A 13,630-nucleotide genomic window follows, 5' to 3' on the forward strand; every position below is an offset into this window, starting at 1 on the left:
AGAAAAGTCGGGGTGGTGGTGGCTGTCTTGAGGAGCGCCCTACTTCCTGACTTCTCTGGCCTGGGCTGCAGCCCGACAATGGGAGACAACAGGGGCCCCAGCAGACCGGAGGCCAGCTGTGAATTCAGGCCACGGGCCCAACCTGGCCGAAGGCAGAGTGCCCCAGGAGGTGCTTAGACGGTGACAGCCATGGCTGCAGCCTATCTCCCACCCTACCCGGGACCCCTCCCATGGATTCTCACTTCACCCTGGCCAGCGATCAGCCTCCTTCCCACATGAGGAGCCATGCTGACCCTGTCCCTTTCCTGGCCCTTGAGTGCACTCTTTCTGGGGATGCTCGGGGCCTCAGACCGCAGCATCTCTTCATGGACTCTTCCCCCTCACCCTGAGGCCTGGAGCAGTGAGAGCTCCAGAGTGTCCGGTGGCGCAGTACACTGTGGGGCACACCAGGGTTTGCTCATGCTGTGTCGTTCTACTCCTGGCTGCAGCAAGCAGTGTCCTAGAAAGCCTGACTTAATTTCAGTAGGGCGTGAATATCTGAGTCCTCAGGATGTTACGTCATCAGTTGGAAAAAAATGTGAGAAATGCTATGGAAAAAATGTGAGAAATGCTAGCAGGGATGAGGGGGAGGGATAAAGCATTTATTTTTAATAAATAACATCCTAGAAAGACTGTGTGTGTGGGTCCTTCTCAAATCCCCATCTGTAGAAGTTGTGTGCTGCTGTTTCTAATGCTGGATCTTGGCTGCTGGGTAGAATTGGGAGGGTGTGCTGAGCTAGGAGTGTGCTGGAGCCTGTGGGAGGAGGGCGGGCACTGAAAGGCTCTGGTCAGCCTGGGGCACTGTGTGGGGGCTCCAAGTCGGCCAGCCATGCTTGCTTTACTAACTAGCTCCTGCCCCTTGGTTTGGGCCATCCTGTTCTTTGGGGACAGAAATTATCTGATGACTTTATACATACTTTGGCATGTTTGAGTCCAAACAGAAACTTTGCTTAGGTCTAGTATATGACCAATATAGTTATGTAGTAAATCTAATGAAAGATGGGACACAATGGCTCATATCTCTAATCTCAGTGACTTGAGAGGCTGAGGTAGGAGAGTCACAAGTTCAAGGCTAAGGCTAAGCAACTTAGTGAGATCCTATCTCAAAGTAAAAAAAGGTTGGGATGCAGTTTAGTGGTAATTACTCTTGAGTTCAATCTTTAGTACCTAGGGCAGGGGGTATCTAATGGAAGGAGAGGGAAGCTTCAGAACCACGGTATTACTATGCGACTCCTAGGACTCATCCCAGGGGGGATTGCAGCTTCTGTGCCCATCCCTAGGACTGCTCTGCCCCTTCCTGGGACAGTGAGGACCTGGGTGGTGGGTCCTTTGCTTTCTGGATCCCTTGCTTCCTGCTGCAGACCTTCTGTTGGATCTGCGGGAAAGTGTAGGAAGGAGAAAGGAAAATCATTGATGTTCTCAGGCCTGATCCTGCCTTTTCAAGACGATTTTCATAGAGTGTGGCCAGAAATCAGTCTGGATCCCAGCAGGTCGGAGTGGGATGGCTTCAATTATCCAAGCGCATCATCATCCAGGTGAGGCCCTTCCTTGTTCTGTGTCTCCAGTGCCCATTGTCTACAGCTGTCCAGCTGGCTCTGCTGTGTGGTGCAGGGGAGAGGGGGCCTGAGGCCAGGTGCTAGTAAATTCGATACTGGCTCTGTCCTAACCCTCACGGAGACCTTGGGCACTGTGCTATGGTTAGACTGTCCCCACTTAAACATGTTGAAATGCAGTCCCCACTGAGACATGAAGAGGTGGGGTTGTAAGAAGTGATTGGGTCAGGCGGGCTCTGCCCTTGTGAATGGATTCGTCTACTCATGGATAAAAGGATTCGCTTGAGACGGTCTCTTGCAAAAGCCAGTTTGTGCCACAGATGTGACCCCTTGCCATGTGATGTACTGCACCACCTCAGACTACAGGGTCCCCACCAGCAAGAAGACCCTTACCAGATGTGGCTCCTCAACCTCTGACTTCCCAGGCTCTAGAACTGTAAGTTTTCTTTATAAACTATTCAATCTTAGGTGTTGGGTTAGAGTAACAAAATGAATTGAAGCAGGCATGTGGCCTTCCCCTGTGTGTGCTCCAGGCCCACATCGATCATGTTTCAGTGGTAGTGATAACACCCGCCTCCCAGCTGTGAGGACCAGTGGGCAGGTGGATTAGAAAGGGAAGAGCTGAGGATAGTGCTTAGCACATAGCAAGTGCTACTCCAGACCCAACCAGGAGAGCTGCCCAGTGATGTACCCGCCGAATAAGGACTGGCTGTTTTCTGAAGTCAGCCTAAGCTAGGGTTCCATGTGGACAGCAGAGCCTCTGCTTTGCAGTTGGGCCTGGCTCCTGGTAACAGCTCTATAGGTTCTGGGACAGTGTTCTCTCTGATGGCCTTCCCTCTGTGCACAAAAAAGAAACAAATGTCTCAGCTGCTGTGTGGTTGTCCTGGCCCTTTAATCTGCAGAACAAGTATTTCTAAAATAGATCTTTGCACTTAGGGGTCTGGATCTTGGGTTCTCCTTCAAACCTGAAGGGCGTGCCTCCCCCAGACCTCACCATCTGGCCCCCAGACAGAGTGACATCTGTAAAGCTCCGCTGTCTCAGGAGATGTCACTTGTGAAATGAATTCAGGCCATCGCTGAATGCTGTCAGCAAGACAGGGAAGGGGCTGAAGAAGCTTGAACAAAGGGGATTCCTAAGTGTCCCCCAGGAGGGCTGGTGCTGGCCTGCTTCAGTGCTACTGCTCATCTGGTCCTGGCAGTCCCCAAGGACTCAGTGACCAGGAGACACAAAGGGGGCTGCTGAGGCTGGGAGGTGGGGGAGGGTGAAAAGAAGTGACCGTCACCTTGGAAAAAATGTAGGCTCATTATCTGAGGCCATTATAACCCTGCAGCCAGCATGCGGGCCTGCAGAGAAGGCAGCTGGAAGGCTCTTAAGCCCACATGGGCAATTTCAGACTTGAGAGAAGGGATTGCTCTTGATTCTGTAAGCAACTGGTTAAATATTACAGGGATGCTGTACAGGGGCTGTGAGATGCTGGTGGCTTCCTGGCAATGTGTTGGCTGGTTCTGTTGAGAGAGCTGTGACCACCCTAAGCCTGGGGATATCTGGTGGGGAAAGGCAGAAAAGTTTTGAGGAAGGCAGTCTCAGTGGTACCTTAGTGGTCAGGGCCGGGTTCTGGTGCCCTGAGCTTCTGGAGTGAGGTCTTTGCAGATGAAGAACCAGGTACTCGGTGCCCTAATGCTGCCTTATTACTGTGTGTGGAGGGAGCCAGCTCCCAGTATATGCAGCTGAGTCTTTCAGCCCTGGTACCTAAGAGCTCCTGCGAGGTAACTTTGCTCCCCACCCCCAAGCCCATCTGGCTGCTCATAGCCTGAAGCTGGCAGCTGAAGAGAAGCAGCCAGCCCCCATAATGCTAAATAGTGCCCTGAATCAGGAGGGCCAGCTGCTGGGGCAGGTGATCATACCCCATTGCCATTAGAGTACCAGGTCTAGGGAAGATTGGTTCTTTCCTAATTATTTTAAATGTTTGCTCAGGAGTATGTTCCTGTGGTACATAGGCTCAGAGGAGCTCTATCTCCTGCCTCCTCTCCTCCAAAGAGAATAAACCTCTGACCCCCACTGGGAGCCAGAGCATACCTAGACCTTGTCTAGGCTCTGAAAATCCCTGCTGGGGTGAGGATCTTGGACACAGACCCCTGAAGGGCAGTCACTCAGGATTTCAAGTCCAGGGAAAGACACCTCCGCCCTACTCAAAAGAGATTCTTCTGTAAAAGGTGGTGGGAGGAGGGTGCCTCACCTTTGTGGCCTCCAGAGGGCGCTGTAGTCCACCAGGTCGTCTAGCTCCCGCACCCTGCTGGGTCCGGACCCCAGTCTGGGCCTCAAGCCATCCTGCTTGGCCTCCACACCAGCAGAGCCAGGAAATGAGCCTTTCCCAGGACTGAATCCTGGAGGACTTTGTCATCCCTAACTTGTTTATTTTTGTGTGGTGTTAGGAACACATTCTACCTCTGATCTACATCCCCAGCCCTATTTATTTTTGTTTGGATCAGGGACTTGCTAGTTTGAGAGTCTTGCTAATTTGCTGAGACTGTTCTTGAACCGGGGATCCTCCTGTCTCAGCTTAAGTACTTGGATTACAGGTGTGCGTCAATTCTTGAGTCTTAACTGGTGTGTTATGAAACATAGTCACTCTGGGGCAGGTTCACTGTGACTTTAGGAATTTTTCTTTCTCCCTTAGGTGGGGAGATTTAAAAAAAAAAACATTATTTCTGCCTTGAGTTTGCACCTAAAACTACAGCAGGTCCTAGCAAACCCTTTGGCCTGAGCACTGGCTTACTATCATCCCTCTTCTCTGCCAGGGCAGGCCCTGTGGTTGTATAGCTAACTGGGGCTTCCCCCACTTCCACCCCAGGCCATGCAGCGTGGGGGTGGGCACAGGTTTGCTACAAAGCTCCCATCTCCCTCCCATGGAGGCACCTGGGCTCAGAGGTTGGAAAGCCCAATGCTGTCCCATCCTTCAGGGTGGCTCCTGTCCAGCTTAATAGTATGTACATGCTCAATAAATTACCTGCCTCATTTTACAGGCAAGGAACACCAAGCCCCCCCAGCAAGGGACCGACTCAGGCCGAGGTCCTAGGGTGAGGTGAGTGTTTTGTGGCCATGTGGCCATGGTTCCTCTCTGGAAGGGGGTCCTTTCTCACTGAGAGGGAGTCCTGCATGGCTTTTGCAGTCAGCTTTGGGCTCTTTCCCAGCTCTTGACTTTGAGCAACCCTCTACCAGGAAAAGTGAGGCAGAAGTCACTGTTAATGAGTGTTTATTGTTAATAAAACCATGATACATTTACAATAAGTGACATTAATGTACAGTTACCATATCATACAATATTACAGCAATAAAATAACTCCTATTCCTTTGTACATCCAGCTCAAGCAGCTAGTTGAAAATATTTTCCAGGATTGCAAGCCCCCGGGGGCTTTTCAGGGCAAGCAAGCGACAGCTCCTGAAATGCCCGGGGCTTTTGATGAATAAATAATTTCTAAGGTGCAGCCAGGCTCCACCCAGAGCAAGCTGTCGGTGCTGCTCCCCAGAGTCTGGTCTGTAAACAGGCCAGGTGGTGGGGCCCAGGATTGTGTTCACCCCGGGAGATCCCAGAGTCTGCAGGGGTGGGCCAAGCGGGGACATGGCTGAAGGTCCTCTTCTCCCACCCCTGTCCTTCATGCCTGAGAGCTGCAGTGACAAGTGTGCCTGCACTCCAGTCCTGAGTTAAAGGAACCTTTTACTTGAGAAACAGAGGCAGCCTAAAGCTAGGCCTGAGGCGCCAGAGTCTACCCCTTTTCTTTGGCTGTTAGCAACAGCAGCCAGAGCTGAGGCCACTAAGCTCCAACCCTGAATCCAGCTGCTGGAATTATAAGTTAGCAGCCCTAAGGGGAAGCTTCTGTAGGCCCAGACTCCATAGAAACTGGGGAGACTCAAAGCAGACCCCACCAAGCCTTTCAAAGGCACAGCCTGGAGAATGAGTGCAGGGGCTTGGGCCTCTCCTCCCCGGCATGTAGGAAAACAAATACCAGCATCTGCAATTAGATGGTGTGGGGCTAAGAGGACCCATTCTACACATCTGCAAGGACGCCACACTCCCAAGAGCCCCAGGGACTGTTCTGAGCTGAGGCCTATGGGTGGGGAGAGCACGGAGCAGGGGTAGATCGGGACCTACTTCTGGAGGGGAGAGGGCATGCAGGGGGGCGGCTTTCAAGGTGCAAACCATGTTTGGGTACAGAAGGGCCACACACCCCCTTTGCCAGTCACTGGTTGAGCATACAGTTCCCTTGGGGCAGAGGGATGGGGTCGCCTGGTAGGCTCAGGGAGGATCGGTCGACACCAGAGAGGGTGTCTGGGGAAGGAGGGTAGACCCCCAGGAGAGCCTGCATCCACACTCCGTGTGCTGGCCAGCTGTCCCCCACCCTGCCTCACACTCGGGAGGTGACGTAGATAGAGTGCACACGCTCGGCCAGGGTGCTCTGCAGGTCCTGCAGCGGGTCCAGGCCCTGCACTTTGCTGCTGCGGCTGTAAATGAGCTGCCGGAAGGCGTCCTGCTCCAGCAGGGCCTTCATGTGCTTCAGGAAGAAGCCCTCGCAGAACAGGGCCAGTTCTGGGGCATTGTGGATCTGTGGGCAGGGAGAGGAGATGTGAGGCCCACAGCACCCTTGCCCTCACCCCAGGTGTTACCTACTTGTGGCCAAGGCCCAGCTTAAGCCTCAGCCTGGCCGCAGGGGAGGTGTTCCCTGTCAGCATCTTGACGCCATGCCCCCTTTGTTTGATTCCCTTCCATAAGCATCACCTAGGTTCAAGTCCCAGCTGTGCCACTGAGAACATTCCTGAAGTCTTATTATCTATGGCGTCTGTCACCTTGGCCTGTGTTACGTGGGTGACACCTTGTTGACTTGCAGTCAACCCCAGTAGATTGGAAGCTCCCTTCCTAAGGGCAAAGACTGTCCAGCGTCCAGCACGAGGCCGTGCACGAGCCTTCACATAGCAGATGCTCAGTAGCTATGTGCGTTCAACACGTAGCAAATGCTGGCTCTGGGCCAGGCACTGGCCTTAGGTGCTGAGGCCCTGTCCCTGCAGGCTCCTGCAGGCTAATGTTCTGGTATGGGGGAGACAGAAAACCGGAGGAATTAACCAGATAAGCACATAACTGCATGCAGTGCTCAAAGATGAGAGGAGATAAGAGCTAGAGATGTGTCTGTGGCCAGTGATAGGGTGGCTTTGGAGAGGCCTGGGGACATCTGCTGATGAAGATTCGGGGCTGCTCTTGGACAGTGCTCTGGGCAAGAGCTTTAGGGAGGAGGCAAGGGTTGTCCCAGGAGTCTTAATGCAGGGGCGAGTGAGCAGGCTGGCTGGCGCTGTGTTGTTAAGTGGGGGAGAGGGGGGCCCCAGGAGCTATGGTTAGCTTTTATTTAGTTTGCAAAGAGTAAAATTTTGGAAGGCTTAAGTGGGTGAGTGACATGGTTTTGGAGTTTTGAAAGATCCTTGAGGATTGCGGGACAAAGGGAAGGAAGTAGGGGCCAGGTCCATGCAACAATCTGAGACAGAAGATGGCAGGTGAGGACAGAGGAGATGGAGGGAGGCGGAGTTGCTGGTGTGTTTCATAAGTGGAGAGCCTATTTGTGGGCAATCTTGTGTGCGAACTCAGGGGCATTCTGTCTCTAAGCTATACCCCAGATCTGTTTTAATTTGTATTTTGAAAAAGGGTATCAGACCCTTTTGATTCTCCTGTCTCAGCCTCCCAAACACTGATATTTACGTGTAACATCATGCCAGCTGATGTGAGGGATTAGAAAGATCTAACTGAAGTTCTGAGCTTTGAGTCTGAGTGGACTGATGATGAGTGGGGGGAGGCAGCTGGCACCAGCCTGGCCCTCACCTTGGCATATTTGTAGGTGTTCACGGCGCTGTCCACGCTGAGGGTCTGGGAGCACAGGATCTCACAGTGCCTCTGCAGGGCGTCCAGCTGGAACAGGCTTGCAGCTGACAGCAGCTGGTAGGGAGGCAAAGCAGCCATGGGTCCTCAGGGCCAGGCCTGGGGCCCGGGCACCATGGAACAGAAAGCATCCAGGGTGTACCCTGCTTCCTCCCAACCCTCGGGCCCGGCCGCTAGTCCAGACCAAGGGGAGGGATGACGGCTTTGCTTTGTTTCTGCTCTAGGCCATCTTGTTATTAGCTGGGTCAGTGTAGGAGGCACAGGATGGGTGACAGATGTTGGCTGGGTATGTTACAAGGGTGGTGAAGTGCCCAAGTGGGCACTGAGCGATTTTCTTTTTCCTTGCAGTACTGGGGATGGAACTCAGGGACATTGTACCTCTGAGCCACACCCCCAGCTCTATTTTTTAGTCTTTATTTTGAAACAGGGTCTCACTGAATTGTAAAGGGCCTCACTAAGTTACTGAGGCTGCCTGTGAACTGCAATCCTCCTGTCTCAGCCTCCCGAATGCTGGGATTACAAGCATGCACCACCATGCCGAGCTGTAAATTTTTTTTGAAGGGGTGGTAAACCAATAAGCTTGAAGATTTATGGGCTACGGACAATTCCCAGTCTCAGAACCTTCCTTGCTGGATGAGTGGAAGGACCCGGCAGGGAACCATGAGGTCCTCGCGGAGACCACCTTCCCCGACCCCTCAGGCCTTCAAATGCTGTTTCTAAGAGTGGGACTGAGACCTGCAGGGGTCTGGGCTGGAGAGGTGTGGCGCAGAGTGCCTGAGGTGCCGCGGTCCCGTTTCTTACCTCCAGGATGTCGGCAGTAGGGATTTCCATGGATTCTGCCCCTCCGTAGTACAGGTACTGCATCATCATCTGTGGGGAAGCGGCCGGGGTGAGTGCCACACAGGCAGCACGTAGGTCCATGCCCGGCCCACAGTCCCTCCTCCAGGACCCTGCCCTTACTCCTGCCATAGGACAAGCACCTGCCACTGGAGAGGAGTCCCTCCTCACTCACTCAGCCAGCCAGAGCCCAGGAGGGAGGATGGCAGCTCAAGTCACTCAGGCCTCCTGATGCCCACAGCTGTGCTGCCCCGTCCCACCAGGCGCCACGCTGTTCATTCTGTCTGATTCTACTTACGGAGCTGTGAGGGAGGTGAGTTTCTTGAGGGGACAGCTGTCTAACTGGCTATCCTTGTCCTGACTCCCTGGCAGTTCTGCTCCCCCAAAAGAATGGTACAGAGCCAGATCCTGGCCCAGAGCTCACCACACTGCCTGGTCAAGACTGCCTGCGGTTCTTGAGAGAGGGAGAGGGAGGGAGTGGGGGGGTGGAGGTTGGTTAGAGGAGTTCCAGGGATACCAAAGAAGGTGGCGCTGTGTTTACTTCTGAGATCTAAATTACAAACTGCCATCACGCTGAAGCCTGGTGAGGTTCCCAGTTGGAAAAAGAAACTCGATTCTCTCTGGTTGGCTGAAGAAATAGCCCAGCATGGCGCTGGCAAGCATGCAAGTAAACACAGCTCTAGCCACACAGTCGGGCTCTGTTGGGACTAGGCCTCGGGCTGAAGAGGCACCAGAGGGTCTAGGAGAAAGCCCAGCCATGGGAGAGGGAGCTGGGTGCCAGCCTCTCCCCCATGGGCCTTCTGCAGCCCTGGCAGGAGCCTGCAGGACCACCTCAGAGTGTCAGTCCTCCTGCGTGGGGCGCTTGACCCTGCTGTGTAGGGCGCCAAGCGGGTGCTCACATGGTACCAGTTGCACCGAGGCGGAGGCTCAGACCCCACATGCCCCTCGCCCAGGACGGGGTTTGGGTACAAGCAAGTCAGATCTTCCAGGATTCTTTGCTAAGGGGTGGCCTTGAGGCAGCCTATTGGTAAGGGCCTGGGCCAGGCGTCTAGGCAGCCTGTAGTTCCTTTCCTTGCCTGGAAGACAGCCTGTTATATTTTGGGAGCTGGTTTTGGCAAGGCCCTGCCAGCTGTAGTGGCGGATCTCCCTGAGGTCTCTGGAATACATATGCAGCCACAGCAGCCAGATCAGAACTGCTCACCTGGAGCCTTGCTGATGGAGCTGGGGGGACAGCAGGCAGGGGCGGGTTAATTTTGCATGGCTCTCCAGCCCCATTACATTCAGGTCACCTGCCTCCCAAGGCAAGCATCCTACAGGGCTGGATGGGCTGCTCAGAGGGTTGCCAGCTGCAGAGGGCGGCTGGCTTTACTTCTGCCGCGAGCAGACCACCAGGACGCTGAGACTGCAGGAGGACATAGCACCACAGGGCCCAGGCAGCAGGAGCCACACGGGAACGGCAGGGTTGGGGCCTTCTGGCCTGTCACTCAAAGCTTGGCACCACCCCCAGGACAGTCACTGACCACATGTGGTTTCTGTGCCTTTCAGCTGTGACTGGTTTGGATTAAGATGTGCTGTGTCAAATACATGCCAGATTTTGAAAACTTGGTTGATATAAAGTAGCTCAGTAATTTCTTACATGGATTACATGTTGAAATGATAATATTTTGGTCATACTATATTAAGTATATTATCAAAATTAATTTTACCTTGTCTATTAGGAAATTTTCCATTATCTTTCTATCAACAGTCCTGCTTAGAATGCCTTAGGTCTATGATTCTTTCTCCAGAAATCAAAGATAATACTGACCTTCCCCTCTCTTCCCTCTCAGGGTTGTGAGAACCAAGGAAGCACTGAGGGACTGCTCTAAAACTTCAGGCTTGCTTAGGGAACCCTCATTCTGGGTTCCTGAATTTAGTCTGACCCCTCCAAGGGATCCTAGAAGTCAGGAGATGTCTAGGGGCCCCGCTAAGCTTAACAGCAGAGTTCTATACCCACCTCCACACAGCATGCGCAAGGCTGGTGGCCTGAGATGAGAACTCAGTGAGAAGCCACGTGTGACACGGCTGTTGTCCGTTTACTCTCCTGCAGCCCTGAGCAGGCATCGGGGCCCTCCCCCGGCCCAGCGGGCGAGCAGAACACCCTCGATGGGCAGCCAGGTCTGCACGTCTCCCCTTCCGCCCACAAGTGTGCACTCACTCCCCACTCTGCACCAACCCTGCTGCGTCTCATCACGACCCAGTGTGCTGCCGGGACTCTGGGCTTCTTGGCCAAACAAGCTCTAAAGCTGCTCTGTTCCCAGTGAGCTTGGGTCAGGGGGTGAGAAAGAGGGAAGGGACTGCCACTTTCAGTCCAGAGCCCTGAGCTCTGGCCCTGCTGACCCTGGGTCCTATTCATTCCTCCTGGTCCACTACCTTCCATAACAAATGCTCTTTCCTAGTCTGGGTCACTGCTGTCGCTCACCTGGATTCAACAGCTAACTGGTCCCCCAGGCAGTAACCATCCTCTGCAATCCCTTTCTCACCTCTTTTTCTTTCTTTCTTTCTTTCTTTCTTTCTTTCTTTCTTTCTTTCTTTCTTTCTTTCTTTCTTTCTTTTTCTTGTGTGTGTGTGTGTGTGTGTGTGTGGTACTGGGGATTAAACCCAGGGGCATTCTACCTCTGAGCTATACCCTCAGTCCTACAGCCCCCCCCCTTTTTTTGTGATACTAGGGTGGAACCCAGGGGCTCTCTACCTCTAGGCTATACTCCCAGACCTATTTTATATTTTATTTGGAAACAGGATCTCACTAAGTTGCTGAGAGCCTCACTAAGTAGCTGAGGCTGGCTTTGAATCTGTGCGATCCTCCTGTCTCAGCCTCTCAAGCGTGGGGATTACAAGTGTGCACCACCATGCCTGGCTCTCAGCCCTATTTTTTAATTTTTATTTTGAAGCAGGATCGTTCTAGGTTGATAAGAGTCTCACTACTTGCTGAAGCTATCCTGAACTTGCGATTTTCCTGTCTCAGCCTCCCAAGTATTGGGATTACAGGTGTGTACCATGCATTCCACACATCCTGGGTTTGAGTCCTGGCAGTGTGACCTTGAGCAAATCACTCAACTTCTCTATGCTGACTCCCATCAAGAGGGATGTGTTAGGTGGCTTAAATGAGTATAGGCATGGCATTTAAAGCCACACCTGATGTCCAGGTGCCACTGACCCGGGAGGGTGAGGCGGGAGGCCTGGGGAGGCACTGGCATCTCTAGCAAGCTCTCAGGGATATTCATTGGCTGGGAGCTCACTCTGATACAAGGGCCTGCACACCACATGGGTGGCACAGTGCTGGACCATGCCCAGCCCTGGTCTGCGCTCAGAGCTCTGGACCCCGGAGACAGGCTGAGGGCACACACAGTGGGATGGCTCCCTTTGCACAGGGGGAGGCCTGGACACTCACCTGACCAGTGGCCCACGGATCACAGAGGACAGAGTGGAAGAGTACCACTGAGTCACTGTTGCCCCAGAGCCAGGAGGCTTGAGGCAAGGACAGGCGGGGGAGGGGCATCGGCACCACCGCACATACCTGAAAAATGTGGTACTTCATGTCGCCAATCTCAATGGTTTTGCTGCTGTCCCCATCTTGCTCTGATTTATTGGTCATTAGCGTCTTGAACCTGGAGCAAAGGAGACGAAATGAGGCAGTGCGTGAACGTGACTGTTACTCCATCACTGTCGGAGAGCGCCACCCATCACCTGACCAGCTCCTGGAGACGGCACTTGAAAAATGACTGCCCTGTCCCCAGAATAACTTTCAGCGGGTGACATTTCACATCATCCCAGCTGACAGCTGGGCCAAGCCCCAGTCTCTCCCCGCCCCTCCCCATCCTGTGACCTGATGCCTGTGTCAGAACATTGACTCTTCATTGCAGAACAGTTATGTTCTCTAATAATCAGAAGTAATAACTGTCAGAAGAACAGCCCCTTGGAGCTTCTTCCTACCAAGCCCTCTGTCCAGCCTGCCTCGTGCCCTGTGGGCAGACGCTGAGCCCCAGCCCCGGCCGATCACTCCTCTCCAGGACCTCTGTCACCCCTGAAGCCTGCCACTCTCGTGTCCCTGAGGCTGGCTGGGGCTTTGTTCCAGTGGCCACCTACCTGTTAGAAGCTGTCACCAGCAGGACTTTGTGTGCATAAAACAGCTTTCCTTCCACGAGGAAGGTCACGTCTGACATCTCCTTGTTGTTCAGAAAGTGAGGGTCTGTGCAAGGAGGAAGACAGAGGCTGACAGAGGGCCCACCTCCAGGGCCTAAGCGTGCTTGGGGTGGGGTGGGCGATGGGGGACACGAAGGTGAAACTCAGGCCAGGGCTTGGCACCTGGAAATGGGAGAGGAGGCCAGGAGGGGGAGGGTGACAGAGGGCACAGGCCACTCACCTAGCCTGGCTGGCAGTGTCTTCCGCATCTCAGGGATACTGGGGATGGGGCTGCTGCCGTAGCAGTGTGTGAAGATGGTGGCCAGCTGCTGGATGACCGAGTCGTTCTGTGGGGGGATAGAAGGGAACGGGCCCATCAGCTTGCTTGCTGTGGCCACCTGTTTACAGCTGCAGATACGGCCAGGCTTATGTCAGATCCAAGGAAGGATTACAACAGCCGCCAGACTTGTTCCTGCTGGATCTGGCTTGGCCAGAGACACCTGTCCCTGCAATAGTGATTCTCCATATGGCCTCTTGGCCAGACCCTGACCCAGACAGATCCACGGCTTCGCAGTGTAAGACCGGGTGTTGGGGGTGCCTGTGCCTGTCCACCTGCATGGCTGTCTCAGGGTGGCCCTTGGAATCTGGGGCTGAGCTTGGGGAAGGGGCTGCTTGGCTCTACTCACTTTGCTGGTCTTAAGGATGTCAAACATGAGCTGCAAGCCCTCGGTCACCAGCTCCTCGTTGTATTCCTCTTCCTTGATGGAGCTGAAATCCCGCAGCAGGCTCTGCAGCACCGAGTACCGCGACTGGGAGAAGGAGGTCCGCAGAGACTCGATCCAGATGTGCAGCTTCCAAGGGACACCTGCTCCAGGCGGGGTAGGACAGGCATCATTCACTCATGGTGCGCTCCGTGCAGGCCCACCCTCGTCTGGGCAGGCTCTTCCCAGGCCCATGTCTCCAGAGCACCCTGCACCTAGTGCCTGCCCCATCCCTGTGTGCCGAGTGACCCTCAGCACGGCTCTGTGAGGACAGCACCTGCTCACTCAGAGGCCTGGCGGGGCAGGCAGAGGATGCCCTCGGGCCCAGAGGCCATGGAATGGCTTCAGCCCCAGATGGGGA

The 13,630-nt window shown here is 54.0% G+C and overlaps 1 protein-coding gene across 1 annotated transcript in view; it reads right to left on the minus strand.

The window, feature by feature from the left end:
- Nucleotides 1-5,996: 5,996 nt before the first annotated feature.
- ABTB2 (ankyrin repeat and BTB domain containing 2) overlaps nt 5,997-13,630 on the minus strand; it is a gene marked incomplete at both ends in the record, with an annotated part of 177,437 nt that continues 169,803 nt past the window's right edge. Inside the window, 7 exons of the mRNA XM_080688755.1 lie at nt 5,997-6,194; nt 7,454-7,567; nt 8,312-8,380; nt 11,904-11,994; nt 12,473-12,575; nt 12,750-12,855; nt 13,195-13,373. Coding sequence (XP_080544881.1) covers nt 5,997-6,194; nt 7,454-7,567; nt 8,312-8,380; nt 11,904-11,994; nt 12,473-12,575; nt 12,750-12,855; nt 13,195-13,373 — 860 coding nt within the window. The remainder of the gene's footprint in view (nt 6,195-7,453; nt 7,568-8,311; nt 8,381-11,903; nt 11,995-12,472; nt 12,576-12,749; nt 12,856-13,194; nt 13,374-13,630) is intronic.

This window comes from Muscardinus avellanarius (genome assembly GCF_963383645.1).
Source record: "Muscardinus avellanarius genome assembly, chromosome: 1".
Classification (NCBI taxonomy): domain Eukaryota; kingdom Metazoa; phylum Chordata; class Mammalia; order Rodentia; family Gliridae; genus Muscardinus; species Muscardinus avellanarius.